General features: G+C 50.5%; 1 protein-coding gene across 3 annotated transcripts in view; it reads right to left on the bottom strand.

The window, feature by feature from the left end:
* Nucleotides 1-418: 418 nt before the first annotated feature.
* The window catches only part of XXYLT1 (xyloside xylosyltransferase 1), a 33,239-nt gene continuing 16,600 nt past the window's right edge, over nt 419-17,057 (bottom strand). For all 3 annotated transcript variants that reach the window (XM_058844133.1, XM_058844135.1, XM_058844134.1), the window contains 2 exons: nt 13,579-13,711; nt 419-1,544 (listed from right to left, as the gene is read on the bottom strand). In XM_058844133.1, the coding sequence (XP_058700116.1) occupies nt 1,148-1,544; nt 13,579-13,711 (530 nt within the window). In that variant the 3' untranslated portion in view covers nt 419-1,147. The remainder of the gene's footprint in view (nt 1,545-13,578; nt 13,712-17,057) is intronic.

Below are 17,057 nucleotides of genomic sequence, written 5' to 3'. Positions count from 1 at the left end.
TTGCACATGCACATCACACAGATGCACACACAGGGTGTAAAACAGGCTGGGCTGGGCTGGAGGTGGTTAATAAGCCATGCACATCCCTGACACAGACCTGTGCAGGAGCGCACCCGCCAGCTGGGCTCACCGAGGCAGCATTTATTCAAGGAATAGCCTGCTCAGCCTGCAGCTCACTCATTCACAGCACAGGCAGCTCCCAGACCCTTCCAAACCAACCCTCCCTAGGGTGGTGATCTTTAAAAATCCAGCTCGTTTATTTGTATCACTCATATGGGACAGATGTGGGATAAGCTATGTGAGGCACCACACTCAACTGCCCAGCAGATACACATCAGCTACTTTTTAATCATGATAAGAGCCGGAAACCTCCTACTGCACAGGACTTCAGCTGTGCCACAGAAAAAACAGCTGAGCGTGTCTGACATCTGAGGCTTTATTCTCGTATGAAAGGTTAAAGGCAAAGCTAGAAAAATGAACCTATTGCTACACACTCACTGAACACTTCTGGAACAACATAGGGCAGTAAAGCTTTTATTGCTAAGAAGAACTGACAAAAGGCTTTAAAGCTTATCTAGAATTCAATTTCTGTTTGTAAGTAACCACATTTAAAGCAGCTTTTCAGTCTTTAAAGCCCTCTCGCCTTTCTGGAATGCTTCAAAAGGAAGATGACCTGAGGACAGTGTCTGCTTTCTGGAGGGACCAGACCAATTCTCTGCATGAGGTGCAGAAATGGGCCACCAAAGAATGACAGATGAAACCCAACTGCCTGCTGGGGACTCCTGCAGACCATCAGACAAGGCAAAGCTGCACAGCACCCAGGGAGCTGGACCCTGCCTAGTGCAAAAGCAGTGGTCTCTGATGGCCCCTCAGCTATCCACATGCCCCAACAGCTGAGGCACAGACAGGCACCATGGACTTTGCCAAGCAGAGCCCTAGATACGGTGGCTGTGGATGTCCTGTTCCAACAACTGAACTGCCCTTCCTCTTGGAGGGTGAGGCTACAGGCAGTGGGATACTGAATGCTCTTGGATCTCGATTATGCTGGATCAGAGCTGGTCACCCTTCCTGAAGGACTGTTAGTGCAGCCACTATGGTTTTACAGGTCTTGCTGCAGTCACAGCTGCCCCTGGGGGCAGTGAGCGCTTTAGTCTTCAGGGATTTGGGAGTTGCAGTTCCCATGGTAAATTCTGACCTCCCCCTCACACTGGAAGTACTGGTCAAACACATCGCTGTATCCATGGTCCCTCCACCATGTGCAAAGCTGCCGGTTCCACGTGCAGTCAAGCACATGGAAAAGCTCTGGATGCTCCATCCCCACCATAGTGAAGAAATCCTGGTCCCCAAGGTGGCCCTTGAAGTGGTACTTCTCTGTCAGCTTCTGCACCATGGTGGGCTCCAGCAGCTGGTTGTAGAGCTTGGATTGCCTCATGGCTTCCAGGTTCAGGAGCAGGACACCACTGTTGAAGCCTGGTAGCCCATCAGGAGGGGGCTCCCCAACTTTGGTTTGGGGGTTCTCATGGCGATACTGCCAGAAAGTGTGCCTGGAAAGAGAGGAAGAACAAGCACAGGGATGTTAGTGAGTGCAGCCTGAAGAGCAGCCACCTCAAGTCTGGGCAGGTCTGGATCACATCACAGGATCTACCACCCACCCAAGGGATCTCACCATGCTTGTCTTCTGTCTGGAAGCACCCAGCCTCTCAGAACAGCCAGTGCTTCATAGGCTGCCTCTCTTTCCATCCCCTTGCACAGGATATAGCCCAGACTTCAAACCACACTGCTTATCATCTCCTAAAGCCCCTTTTGTTTCTACCAGCATCATTCTGGTGAGCTAAGTGGACACAGGATCATGTAACTGCTCACAAGGCTGTGCAGAGAGACAAAACCACATCCCCAGTGCCTTGGGTGAACCACCAGAAGTGTCCTAATTTCAATTACCTAAGCAAGCAGCCCAGCAACTTCTTTGGCTCCTTTCTCAGTCCTGCATCAGAGAATACACCTCACCATACATACACTGGCTACTCCCACCTGAAGGAATTGAATTAATCCCATGCTACTCCCCAAGAAGCTGGATCTGCCCCCCAGAGTTGCTCACATTCAATCTGAAAGTCTTCTTCCCTGAAACAGCATCCTCTGCTGCAAAGCTGAGTACCTGAAAGCAGTCTGAGCCTGTTCTGACAGAGAAGGGCAGGAGGGACCCGTGACCCCCACTACCACCTCACAGCCCATGGCTGCCAGCACTGCTTTCTTCTTCCAGCCCTCACACTTAAGGTAAAGTTACAGAAAGGGTTTTTTACACCTTGAAGGTGTCAAGGAGAAACACTGTTAGAAAGCATAAGCCAAGCCTACCACTGGTTCCTCTTCAAACCTGTCAGACACCATCCAAGTCTCCATGCAGCTCAAGGCAATGAGAACTTGGTAGATTTAGCACCGAAATGTTTAAAGTGGCCCCATGCTTGGAAGCTGGATTCCCTCAGATGTAAGAAGACGCAGGGACATTTGCCCCTGGGACAGCTCCAGAGGCAATGCTCTCCACTGCAAACATTTAAATTTAAATTTTTCTTCTAAGAAGCCATGTTGAGCTCCCATAAGCACTTGCCCAGTAACTCCTACAGCTTATACAGATCAAATCAAGTATCAAATTCATCCTTCTGGCCTGTGCTCTGGATCCCCAGCACAGCGAGACTGGCCAAGGTGACAGCCAGGATTCAACAGCCACCAGCAGAATTATCCCAGCAAAAAATGTGGATCTATTAATGATGTCAACTGTGGCTATCTTTTATTTCCTGATCTGGAGAACCACAAGTATCATGCAGCATCACTTCCTTAAAACTTTCCATTAAAGCACTGGTATTTCCCATTTCATTAAGGGTCTTTACACCACTCCCTTTCACCTGATTCAGAACCTAAAGGGTTTTTCTGAGTGCCAGTTTTCCATGGAAGGAGGGCTCTGTCTTGAAGCAGTCACATCCATGCTTCCCAGGGAAGGGGAGTGGAGGATGGGCTGCCTCATCAGAGCTCATGGGCAGCAGTGCTCATTGGATCTAAAAGGTGGGAAAAGATAAAGTGCTCTGCCTCTGCAAAGAGCAGTTGTGTCTTGAGGACAGGCAAAGACAACTCGTGGATTGGTTGCTCCTTGGAAAAGGAAGGCAAAACATTCTCCATGCATCATTAGAGGGAAGCTCAACCTGCAAAGACAAGCCACTGCCATGTACCAATTAGCCTCCTGAAATGCTCAGATCCAGGAAGTGGCTCAAGCCCACCTCTGCATCCTCTGCTTCTCCCTAGCAGTGCCAAGAAAGCCATCCCCCTGCCCAGAACATCATGCTGGAAGCTGACAGCACAGAGAGGAACACATTTCCAGCTCCACAGCAGCGAAGCTGATTCCTTTCACATTCTTACCTCCAAACACATGCTGCCCAAGCTAAGGGACAAGATTACAGCCACTGAAAACAGCCAGTATAAAAAAATCACAAGCACACAGGCCCTCAGCATTGCCAGGCCATGGTGGGGCTAAAGCAAATCTGTATCACATGACTCAATTTTTCAGCAATGCCGTTCCCCAGATGACTTATGGACAGCTGATAACGTGCCCTTTTCTACAGGAAGAGGAGACAGACTGACAAGCAGCAATTGTTCAGCCCTTCCTCCCAGTGCAGGCCATGACAGGGCTGTCCTCCCCCGGCTGTGTGTGGGGTGTGGGGCTGGCAGGGAGGGTAGGGCCATCCCCTGGGAGCGATGCTGAGGTAAGATCCAGGATGTGATGAGCTGCAGGTGGCTCTGCAGTGCTGATGGTCTGGGAACCTGCTCACAGCTGAGCACAGCAGCCTGGTCCCTGCTGGGCTCAGGCCAGCCAAGGGAAAGGTATTCTGGCAGGGCCACCGGCAGGATACCTTTCAGCACATCTAAAAAAATCAGCAGCTGTTTAGACAGGATTTTTCTTGGCTTTTGTCTCTCAAGTGGGTTTTGGTGCTGCTCTGTAGGGACCAGGACAGTGAAGAGCATGGCTGAAAGGCACCTCCACCCAGTTAGAAGTGGAAGGAGTGACGAATATGAGAGCATTGTTCTCTTCAGAGGAGATGGGGCTGGCAAAGCACATCAACCAGCCAAACAGCTGACACAGCCTCCACCCACTCCACTCTGTCCTGCCTGACATTGCCCCTCAGCACTCACCTCAAATTTTGGCAAAACATAAGGGGAAAACTCCAGGGGCTGGATGAGCATGCTGTCAGGACATGCCCTGGAGACAATCATTGAGGAACTGAACCCCAACTGGATGCAATGGAAATGTCTCCCTGACTCTGGAGTGTCCAGAATCTCTCTGGGAACAGGCAGTTCAGTGTGTCCTCCTCTCTGTGCCCCCAGCAGCAAAAGCCTGGGCAGGAAGGCAGCCCAGAGATGCCAGCACCACCAGGATGCATCGGGGCAGGAAGCTGTTAGCCAGGAGAAAGGGAGGAGAAAGGAAGAGGAGGCGTTTGGGGCTTTTGTTAACTGCTCCAACTCATCTAGATAGGAGGGAACAAAGGTGACCTGTGGCCCCAGGCCCCATGCCATGGTGCAGGGGAGCCGTGTGGGGCTTGCCCTGAGCACCCGCCTGCAGCCCCAACAGGCTTTGCTTTGAGGAGCTGTTTATAAACAGAGCCGGCGTGTGCTAGGAAACATCTGGAGAAGAGCATTTCCAAGCATTCAAACACCAGGCCCAGGCAGCTCAGATAAAAAATGCTGCTTCCAGCAGGACTTCCCTTGCTGGCCCAGCACAGGGCGCTGCGGCTGCACCTCCCCTGCCTCGCAGCTCGGCAGTCACGAGCCCTAGCTCACAGAGCTGCCATCACACCCTTCCAAACGCCTCGCTGGGGACAGCTGCCAGGGCAGGAGGGACCACTCCACCCACCAGCTGTGTTCTGCAGGGCCTTCTCTTGTTTTCATGTGCAGCAAGGGACAAACAAGTAGGGGAAAGACTATGTCCAAATCTGTGTACTTCCACGTATTTATTTCAGTTCTGGGTGATGGGACAACTTCATGGGATGAGCTGAAAACCTCTGGTAAAGCAACTGGGTGCCTGAGCTGGCAGGAAAGGCAAAATGCAAGGGTTACGGCCAGCTGGGAGACCAACAGCAAGCTCAAAGCACTTGTCCCACAGTAGACTGGGCCTATACTCATCTGTTGTTCAAGAGGCTGCAACTCTGCCACACCAGCTGTGCAGCTGCCTCTGGGCTTGCTGCTGAGGATGTGGACCTTCTCCATGCATCCACATCTCCAGGAATGCCTCCCCCCACAGGCATCTGGGGAATCAAGGAGCCAATTCAAAAAGACATGAAGTGAAATCAGATGCCAGGCCAAACCCAGGGTGGCTGTGGTTAGAGGATGCTCCTAGAAGGCTGCAGGGTGTAGCCAGTGTCCACTGCATGAGCCTATGTGGCATCGTACCCAGTGAGGAAGGCTGCATGGCCTCTTCCTCACCAAAGGGGAAATAAAGCCAACAGTCATGGGATAAAGCCACAAAAACAGGGGATCTGCAAGAGTCTGGATGTAATAAGCATCCCGGAAACAGTCAGCTCCTTACTGGAGCTCACTGATTTGCTCCTACCTCTTGCCAAGTGCTGCCAGAGTTTGGGCAGCTGTCTGGGAGAGCAGGATGGGCAGCAGCAGCAGGCCAGTACCTTGAGGACGCATTTTGTCAGCAAGCCTCTTTCACAGGGTTCTAGGGCTGGAGAACTTTGAGCCCCATCCAGCCAGGCATGAGGCTCCTGGAGCAGAAGGGAAGCACAGGCTGCCAGCCATCCCTCTCTGAGCTACTCTGACAGCAGCCCTGCCAGCCCAAACACCAACGAAAACAACAAGTACACGCTCTCCTACCTCCAAATATGTTGTTCAGTTCCTGAGCCAGAACATGGATGGCTGCCGGCGTTATCCCCAGCTGCAGGCACATGCCCAGCTGGCAAACACTACTGCTCCTGTGCAATGAGCAGTGAGGCAAGTGCACCTTGCTCCCTGCTCTGTGCGCTGCCAGGACTCCCCTGGGGTGGCAGGAGGACACGCACCTGGCTGAGCTGCCCACCTGGTGGTGCCTGGGACCTGCAGGGCCCCAGAAAGCTGGTCAAAGAGGCAGATGTGATGTGGGAGCCCCAGTGTGAAGTATGCAGTGTCCTGATGGGGCCAGGGGATGTGCTTGAAATGGGAGACAGCAAAGGGGAGACCCTGATAGTAGCTTCTGAACTGCCTGGAGGAGAGGGTGTGGGCAGTGGGGAGGAGAGAGTGATGGGAATGATGGCATGGTCCATTCAGGGGTGGTGGCTTTCCCCCTTTATCCTTAGCAAAAAGAAAGAGCACAGCTAAGAAACTTGCCTGCGCTCTTCTCCTCTTGGCTAATCCTCATTGTGGCAGGTAGCTGTCAGCCCCTTATCATGACTGTGAGGTTAACCCTCAGGTTTTCCTGAAGGCCAGCTCCTCTTCCTCTCTCTCCTCCCACCTCCAGAAGGCATTGCTGCAATGAAGGTGGGCCCTCTCAAGTTTCTGCCACATGAAGGGAGGCAACCACCCGGGGCTGCATCCAGAGCAGCATCCAACCCATTTTCCCCCCTCCTGCCCTGGCAGCCGGACCTTGGCCTGGCGAGCTGAGCTGAGCTTTGCAACAAAGCAGCCCTTGTTGCTAATTGTTTATTTTCCATGTGCAATTGCTAAACCCCTTAAGGAGCCAGGACAGCAGGTTCAGTACCAGCCCACTCCACAGCACCTTAGCTGTAACAGCTTGTGCAATCCAGGAAATCCCAGCTCCATGCTTCTCAGGAGCACCATGTACCCAGTGATGTGCAGTGGCATCACCAATACAGCAGCACCCCTTGCCCTGCAGGGGAAAATGTCACTCCGGGGCAAAACAGTGCCAATTTCCATCCTTGGACAAAGGGCAGGATGTGCTGGTGTGCACACCAGGACCACCTTACCCTTTTCTGACAGGTTCACGCTAAAGATCCAGCTCACGCAGGACCTCCAGTCCTCCTGTGGAAAATACTGATGAAGCAACAGACGGAGTTCTTCAATGAGGACATCAGTAATTCCTTAATAAACTTCTCACGTAATGCACAAATTATGTCTGTACAGTGCTGGTCTCTACCACAGCTCAGCCTGCATGCCAAACTTTTAAAAGGCTTGTATTTAGAGCAGCAAATTGATTCCCACTGATGACATTTCTGTGTGGACTTAGTCCAAAAATAGGAACTCTTAAATAGATGACAAATGTGAACACAGCTTGTGAGCAAAACCTTTCTTTGGGACAGATTTTCAAGGATGGCCCTCGTCACCACTATATACCCCATGTATACCCCATGCCAGTGCTAAAATCATCCTTCAAATAGAGGTTGGACCATAAATCCCTGTCTGGGTCACATCAGTTTCCTTCCCTCTATAGATCAAGTGCCTGTGGCAGCGCAGAGCAACGACCTGTCTCAGACTGTCCTCTAGCAGCACCAGTACAGGAAGGGGGGGCAACAAATCCACAGGGATACTCTACAACACTGTGGGCTTAATTACTGCTAAAATGGCAGATTTCTATTAACAACTGAGAATAAACTCTGCTCTAGCAGCGTTCTCCTGTGTGCCTTGGAAGCACAGGCTGCCTGCTTTGGGACACCCTTGCCTGCCAATGGGACTCTCAGGAACAGGGGAGATGCTCTCCCTTCACAGAAGCTGACCAGCTGCTTAATATTATTAATACTATTTGTGCTAATCAATGCACAGTTATGGTTGTCAGATCCCATCCAATTTATTAATTGTTTTTAAATGACATTTCAAGTTTGCATCATAGTGAGAATAAATTGGACAGGTTCCTATATATTCACAGCTGTAAATAACACAACCCTTTACCTTCTTGGATAATTTTTTAATCAGAGGTAAAAATAAATTCCTGAAATTAATTCTGCTTCCAGTTCCTTGCAGGTTCTGTCTGTTCTGTAATTTTGGCTGCTTCTTGCAGCCACTGCCAAACGATTTCTGGAACCATTTTCCCTATGCGTCCAACAGCAGCACTTGCTACAAATCAAGTCAAAGTCTTGAAATGGTTTAAAATCCAAAGTGCACAGGTTTTGAGGCTTGCAGGACTGTGGGCAGGCAGCACTGACACCACAGTGCTACAAATGGCAGGCACAAAGTCTCTTGCCTTTACTCCTGTGGGGCCTGGGGAACAGAACCCTTTGTGGAAGCCAACTCCCTGCTTCCTCAGGGCAAAAGCCCTTGGAAAAGACTAAAGTCTCCAGGTCAGGGCCACCTGCCTGCATGAAAGCGCCACGAAACCAGAAAAACTCAGACAGGAGGACCTGCCTGCTGGAGATAGTTATCTCCAGTTCTGGAAAGCTCCATCACAGGCAGCAGCCCACCTGCAGTGTTATATCTTACAACCACCACTGCTGCTTCAGCTAGGGAATCCAGCTGCTCCTTGCTTGCAGCTGTCAGCCGTACTTTGTGGTTTTTTTTAGATCCCAAGAAAAGGTACAGAATGTACTGTCTCAGCCCAAACTCTCTGAGAGCCTGGCCTGGCTATGGATTTAGCATTAGCCTGCTCACAGCCCAGGATAACTCCTTTCCTCTTCCAAACATCTGACAAAGTGAGTTAGGGCCAGTGCTGTTGAGGTTCCAGCAAACACCCAGCACTGCAAGTGCTGCAGCTCCACGGCTGGAGCTGCACAGTCCTGTTTCCACCCATTAATGGGTTTCTCTGGGTTATTTCAGCAGTTCTCAAACAAAATGTGTCACTGAGCCCACAGCACACTAACAGCAGCTCCCACATGATCACAAGCAGAAACAAAGCTTTTCCTTTCTATAAAATCATGTCCTGTTTGAGTTCTCCCTATGTTTTAGGCAGAGGCAAAGGCAAATGGCCTTGCAGCCACACAGGGATCCAAGTGTCAGCCCTTTGTAGTCTGTAGCTGCCCCTTTGATGTAGATATCCTTTCCTACTGGACAAATTTTATCATTTCCAACACTGGATTCCCAAGATGCCTCAAGCTTTAGTTAGCTTCTTGACACGGGGACAGCAGTAAAGATCTCACCCAACGCAGAAGTGGAGGCAGCAGCCACCCTTTCAGCCCCAGCTGTGTGCATTCCTGGACCTGTGAAGCTCTGGGACTTCTTCTGAGGCCCATCTTCACAGCAGGTATCTTCCTCCTACCTGGAGAGGGTAAAAGCACCCATCTGAAGACCTGAGGGTTAGGTCCTCCCTGTTGCCAGCAGACAATTCCTTCCCAAGAACACATCCAAGGGGAGCATGATGGGGGCAGTGCTGAGGGCCCTAGGTGGTGCTGGCTCACTGGTGGGCACACAGAGCCCACTACTAGTGCCAGCAGCAGGGCTTAGGCAGAGAGGAGGCTGGGATGGTTGTGGGGATGGGTCAGCAGGGAGCATGGTGTGGCACATGGGCCTGGGGTCAGGCCAAGGCTGCCGAGAGCAGCTGTGCAATCAATACCACTGCTCTGCCTCCTCTCACATGTCACCAGTGTGACTGGAGGGATCTATAACCAGGAAACATAGTAAGAATAGGGCTTAAGCTCTGCCTTTAGTAATTTGAGAGCTTTCAGGACTTTTTGGGGAGTGCCTCAGTATTTCTCCATTCTATTCCTCTCAACCACAGGACTGCTTTGAAATGAGGAGTCCTATCCCTTTTGCACCTGGCAGCACTGAGCTCCTGTGTCTGGGAACAAGTGCTGAGCCAAGCCAGGCTGGTAGGGAGGCACAGGTAGGTCTGGGCTACACTGGTGTGAGGATGCCATCATGGTGTCTTGATGGAGACCCTGGTATGCCCCAGGTGCAGCCCCACTGCTCACACCTGGCCAGGAGGCTGAGGGGCAGCAGGCCATGCTTCCATCACCACCCATGGCCCAGCTACACTGCTGGGAACACAGCTGAGCTGCTCCACAGGTCCAGCATGTTCCCACACACGCCCCAAGGACAGTGACCTGCCTACCCATCTGGTCACTCCCATGCAGGCTGCATCTGCAATGCTTCTCTGCATGTTTCTTAGCAAGGCTTATGAGCACCAGAGAGCCTGGACTTCTTAATTTGACCAAGATCTGGCACGGAAGGCTCAGTGCAACATAAATATTTATACAGACCATTATCACTCTGTGTAGCCTGGTGAGCAGCACTGGCCAGCACAACTGCTGCAGGGGACAACAGGCCTATTAATTAAGGTTATGACTCTGAAGAAGCACCTTCTTGCATGGAAAGCCTTTTGGATGACGCAAACTTCAGATGCAGAATCTAATCTTTACATCAAAATCGGTCCCACTGAAGCCAGAGCTCCTGATCTTGGCCACAGTGTGTACCCTCTGCAAGTATATACATGAGCAGGCATAAGTCAGCCTGGGAAGAGGCTCTTCTGCAGACCAGTATTCAAACAGCCTGGCAGGAGGAATCCAGTGATGCCACAGAAAACCCACAAGCATCTAGGAGGCTGCTGCACAGTACCAGGGTCCTCAACAACCCCACCATAGGGACAGCTTCCTGTGGGATGAAGCTCTGCCTGCAACCCTGTCCACAGAGGTGTTGACCATAGCCCATGTCCCACATTGGATCCAAAAGCCACAGGAAGGACAACACACCTGACCTATGGACAGGGTGCCTCTTTCCCTGCTGTGGCTGGAGAGATCGAAACCTGATGCTGATGGCCTCAGACCTCAGATCACTTCCTGCACATGACATGGGCTCCTGCCACCTCCCCCCTGCATCCAGGACTTCCTGCCAGACACTGCAGGGTGATCCATACCCAGCTTCAGCAGAAGCTACTGCTCTCCACAGGCCACTCCAACTCACCCTGAATGTCCCCGAAGGACAGGCCAACCCCAGACTGTGCAACAGTTAAATCCCAGCACTGGCCTAGCAGAAGGGCCAGGAGATCCTGTTGCTCAGAGAAATGTGTTTGTCCAAGACAAACAGTGGCCAGGCATTGTTTCAGCATGAGTCAAGCGAGTGGAAACACTCCCGTGCCATCCTGTTTTGCTGTCTGGAGGTTTCCCCTACCTTCAGGATATGCAGACAGGCTCCGGGATGTTTCCGATTTGCTGTACTCTTACTCCTCTGTTTCCCGTGAATGTCTGTACCCAGTGCTGCTTGTTGCACCAGCAAAGCAGCCTGAACCTTCTGCAGACCCAACCTAAGCCTAGAAAGTGCAGCTCACAGCCAGGCAGCCAATGGGCAGCTGATGGAAACAGATGGTGGACTGATCTCCATCCATCTTTCGTATGGGGCTTACCCTGCCCCAGGTAATTGAGTCCACAGGTCCATGAGCAAGCTCAGGACAGCTCAGGTCCTCTGATGCTTTGGAGCAAAGCTAGTGCTGCAGAGAGCTGTGTGAAATGGTGAGGAAAACAAGTGGCAACAGAGACCCCACTGTCACCCCGTAATCCTCCTCCCTTCCCACAACCATTTTCCCAACTAATGCTTCAAGTCTGCACACATGGCAAACAACACAGCTGGAGCTGACATCTCTTATTTTACACCTACAACATGTCATTATCTTTCTAAAATATAAAAATAGTAAAGATTTAGTTTTTTTTACAAAGACATCCATGCTTTGTCAGCTCATGTTTGTGTCTGGAAACCCTTTTAGCAGTGAGGTGCAAGCCCCACAGGGTGCAGGGCTTGGCAGGAGGGCAGGCTGGAGTTTGCACAGCTCGCCCCACAGCGGGTGATCTGGCGACGAGAAGGATCAGGAACTTGTTTTCACATGAAGATCAAAACAACACAAGAAGAAAAGCACAACATAGCTCAAAGTGACCTAGAACGTCAAAACTTCAACAACATAAAGTTCAGCCCAAAAATGCAGCCTATGAGGGCTGTTACTGCTTGGCATGTTTGTCCCCACTGCGGGTGGCAGGAGGGAGAGAACATGGCTATGGCTTGGGTCAGGTATTCAGTGCTCAGCCCCATGATCCCATGCCTTGTCCCCTGCCATGCTGAAAGGCTCTCCAGCGGAGCACCCCAAACCTTAATTCAGTCCCCTCCAGGCACGCCCGGCCCCACAAACCACATCCAGGCAGCAGATCACCATCCCCACTCCCTAGTTATGCACTGAAATAATGCAAAACCCTGCAGAGACAAAAACAAAGTGATTCCACCCTGCACTAACTGCAGGCAAATGAATGCTTGATTTACCCTGTTCCAGGCTGCACCGCTAACGACAGGGATCTCCCCTGCCAGGCCAACCGAGGCCACAGTCCCACAGCCCTGTGGCCACTCTTGGCTGCAGCTCTTCCCTCCATCCCCCTTTAAGCTCTAACAATTGGATATGATTAACTGGGGCTGGATTTGCCATTCTGGGCACCAAAATCCTGTCAGGACACCCAAAGCAGATACAGTAGCCTTCTACTCTCTGAGCATGGTGCCATCCTACGGAGACAAGACCTACACATCCGTGTTCCTCTAGTCCCAGCTCTTCCTGCCAACAGTACAAATCAGGAGAGAGGCAACACTTATGCCACAGAGAGAGAGATGTCTTTTTTCCAGCTCAGGAATAGTGGTGACTTCTGTAGTTTGAGCCATCACATTCTCTCATATGGTTTAGGCTTCCAGGGAGCAATTGGTGGTGATTAACGACCATTAGTCCCCTGTTGATGAACTTCTCTCTGTCTCTACCCCCTTCTCATCTGGATGCACAAGCAGCAAAAAAGGCTGGTCCAGATCTTTGCAGCTCAGCCCAAGAGTGCTGCTGGTCATGTCTTACAAGGCTCAGTAGGGAAGTAGGCTTCCAGTAGGGAAGGAAAAGACATATAGACCTCTTACACTTTTTTAACTTTCTCCAAGAACTTTTCCATTAGGAAACTTAGCCAATCTAGCCAAGTCATCTCCGATGCTCCAACTCAGCTCTGCTAAGATCCATTAAGGCATCCTGGGATGATCATCTGATTTACCTTGGATTAAAAGAAAACCTGAGGTCCATCCTTGGAACAATGCAGGCTAAACTAAACCAATTTCTCTAAGCACCTAGAAATATCTGTGTCCCTGAATCCCACCAGTGGTCCATGAGTGGGAAGGACTGGGCCACCCTTTCGTGAGTGGTTTCCAGCACAGTCATCAGTGGCTGGTGGACCACAGGTCTGAAGAGCAAGGAACCATGAGGACACCCTCATGCTTGCCCAGGCCAGCAAGAGGTGACCATTCAGCCTTCCCTGCTGCACTGCACTGACACTCCAGGAGCCCAGAACCTCACTGTTGCCCAAACTCAATCCCTACTCTCTGCAATACTCTCAGCCAAAACTTCTGAGTGCCAGCACACAAACAATTACAATACCTCAGCAGGCCTGGCTGGGCAAACATGCCTCTGGATGATCCAGGCATGGATTTTGGCACTGGTTATCAAGAATTTGGCTCTGGAAGTCTTGTGATGGTGTGTGAGAACAAGCAAACAAACCACAGCAACACTGTACACTTTGTTCATAACAGCTTACAAGTTTCACATTAAGCACCCCTCCAGGATTAAAGCAGGGAGACCACTGCTCCCTAGGATTTTTTTCTGAAGAGCAACCTGAGTTGAAGAGAAGCCACCAGCCACCCATTGCCCACTCCGTGCTCCCCACAGGGAGGGGGCTGTACCTGTACACCGGCTGCATTTCCCTGGCAATCCCAATGACTGCTCCCTCCGGGAAGTTGTCAAACTCATCAAACAGGTCTCGGATGTTGGTCTTGTACTTCAGGTCCAAGTCTACCTGGATGATCTGTGTTATTTCTGAAAGCACAAAGAGGAAAAGTCAGCAGTATTACACAAAACTGTAACCTATGATTACCAGCAGCTACTGGAGGAACTGAACCCAATGAGGATTTGGTACAGTCTGCCCCATGGGCAAGACTCGACCAACTCAGAGAAAACACAACCCAGCTGCAACCTCTGCATGAAGCAAACAAACTTCAACCATCATGAAGCATTTACCACTGTATGTTTACATCAGAAATTATTTCTAGTGACCCCCTGCTTCTATTCATTCTCTCCTTTCTTGCAGAAAACTGGTTTTCCATATAACTGACAAAAGCAAGAGGTAGCTTCAACCCAGTCCCTCTCCCTTTCTGGAAGTGCTTCTGTAGTGCCAGCCCCACAAAATCCCATGTTTACTTTCAGCTACCAACTCCATGAGCATTTCTCACCTCCAGCCCAGAGAGCATCCATCCCTGGCCCATCATACCAAAGCAATTCCCATCATGGACAACATCTGTTCGCCACATGACACCTCCAGTATGACCTGCACAAACCCATTAGCTCCCAGCAGCTTGCCATGGGCTTCACTGAGGAAGAGATTACAGCCCTCTGCCTGCACAGAACTGCTGGTGATCTGCAGCAGCCAGGAAGACTTTATTATTGCTGGTCTTACCCTCCCAGAGGCAAGGGGGGCTGTGAAGACATGGAAGCATCTTCCACTTGCAGTGAGACATTAAGAGCAAGGAAAGGCTGGACGACATAATTATCAAGGCTGGGCCTGAGATCATTAACAGAGTCAGGTCCCTGCCCAAATTTGTCCCAGTCTCCTCTGCAGCACACAGGACTGAAAGATGGAGATGCTGCTTGGGAGAGTGTGCAGGAGATATGCCTTGACAAGACTGCTCAACCCAGGCAGATCTGGGGATGCTGCATGGATTGCAGCAGGCCAAGTGCAATGCAGCAAGTGCAAACACTACAAGAGATCAAGCCATCAGATGGGATCTCCCAGCCACAAGCAAAGCCATGGTCATCTTCTGGCCAGGCCAGCACAGCCCTTCTCAGGGACTGTGAATGGAGCTATCCCCAGGGCATTATGTAATGCCCCCTCTATTTATATGTGTTATAAAAGCCAAGAGCAAATTGGCCAGCTTGCTTAGCACTTGGCACTAATTGGATTGTAAGGTTGTGTTAACCTGTTTCAGTCCCACTCATCATGCACAGGTGCCCTTACAGCTCTCTGCAGTCTAGACCTGCCTGTCACCACCACTTCCAATTAGCAAACCAAACCTTTATCCCTCCTCCTGCTCAGTACCTGCAGGCAGAGCTTCCCATCAGGCTGCTGTTGCTGGGGCAGTGCCCATGCTCCAGCCTTCCCACTACTGTGGTTCCTCATCCCCTCACCCTGTTGTGCTCGGGACAGGCTGCTAGCTACACCTGGCTGCTGAGGGCAGGAGGCAATTGCTCTGTTTTCAGCCCCCAAAGCCACCCTGGGACTAGAAACCCAGAGGCACCAAGAGCAGCCAGGCACCAGCAGTTATCCCCCAGCACAGGAGTGCAGTTTTGCATTTTTAAGTGTTCATTGCTTGGTGTTTGTGTTTCAAGCAGATGCTGGGCTGTATTTATATATATATATATATTTATATATATATATTCAGCAGCTCTGAATTTTTTGCAGATCTTGCACTAATCTGAGACTATTGGCAGTTGGTCATCCCTACCACATTGTCCTCATTTAAGAACAAAAAGGCCCTGTGAGGTTAAGCAAGAAATATACTGCTTACACTGCGAAGCACCCAAGCAGAAATATAAATCAAGGAGAAATAGTATCGAAGCTACAACTTGGGCTGTATCTCAATTTATTTCTTTAACATCCATCACGCTCTATCTGCTAAAGGGAAAGGCCATGCTCCCTTCAGCCGTCAGTACGGCAATCCTCAGGCCTACCTAGTATTTACCATCAACATAATCCTCTGTTTGCAAAGATTTAAACCCCAGGCACAGTAATTCACCACAGGCTAAAGCAGGTCTTGACCTGAAAGCAATTTCCCCCAGCCTTCTGAACTGCCTCAGAAATGCCCAGTGCAACTCAAGCATATGAATCAGCAGAGCAGTGGATTTCTGCAGTGGGGAACAAAACATGTATACCAAATGCACCAAACATCTTCAGTGGCCCAAACTACAGTGGGGCAAGCCCCCAAATCCTAAACATTACCACACTTGAGAATACCCAGACTGGTCACAAAACCCCAGGACAAGAAGACCTTGGACTTACAGCACAAGCTCAGCTCCACGGAAATGTGGGGAGCCTGAGCCCTACAAGGTACTGCTGAGGCTGGAGAGAAGGGATGGGATTCCCAGAGGCATCCCAGCACCACTCACCCTAGTGCACAGCAGCCGTATGACGCCTCATCAGGTTTCAATTAACTGAGGCACGTCATCCTATTGTTCTCTAAAATTACAGATGAACACCAACTGCAATTAATTACAATGGAGAATGAAAGGAGCTGGAGGAGGCTCCAATCCCAACCCTGTCTGCCCCAGCACCTCAATGGGTGAAAGGCTCTGGAGGGTCCCTGTGCAACCCAGAGCATGCTGCCCAGCCAGCTGTGCCCAGAAGCCTTGGCTGAGCAGGGAGCTGAGCACAGCTGCAGTGCCAGGCAGGGATGCCAGTGCCACAAGAAGCCCAGCATGGAGACACACAGTTTATATACACAAACACCCTGGGTTCTCCATCCTGCCCTTCATTAGAGGCTTCCCATGTTTGGCTCACCCCATCACACTGGTCCATGCTATATGCCCTGTGTTTCCCCCAGGAAATACTCACTAAGAAATTTGACCCAGAAAGCACCAAGTGCCCTTTTTGTTTTAATTTTTTTAAATTTAATTTTTTTTTTTTTGTTAAAGCAAGCATGAATTGCAACAGTGAGATGTAAGTTAGCATGGGCAACATTAAGCATCACTTTGCCAGATGCAGTTTGCACGCACAGATTAATGGCTGGGATGATTTCTCTGCCTAGGACTGGCAAGGGGCCAGGCACTAATATTTATGATATATCATGCTCTTTCGCCCTTCTACCAAGGGCTTTGTCCTGGCTGCCCATGTGGGGGTGGAGGAATTGTGTGCTCTCTTAGACACAAGATGCTCAGAGAGATCCAGCTGGAAATGTAGGAAAAGGCTGAGTGTTTTGCTCAGTAGTGAGTTTTTTAACTTTGCCATACTGTGTAATATGTCTTCACTCTGTCTCCACTCTGTTCAGCTCCAGCTCTTCCAGCCACGGCATGGAAAGGGGACTTCCAGAGCCACTCAGAGCAGAGATGGTCTCCATTAGCAGTGACAGCTTTATAGCACAGGTTGGCCCCATTTAAAGCTTGTAATCTTTTA

Source organism: Poecile atricapillus, chromosome 8 (genome assembly GCF_030490865.1).
Source record: "Poecile atricapillus isolate bPoeAtr1 chromosome 8, bPoeAtr1.hap1, whole genome shotgun sequence".
NCBI lineage: Eukaryota > Metazoa > Chordata > Aves > Passeriformes > Paridae > Poecile > Poecile atricapillus.
This window is presented reverse-complemented; position numbering and strand designations above follow the sequence as displayed.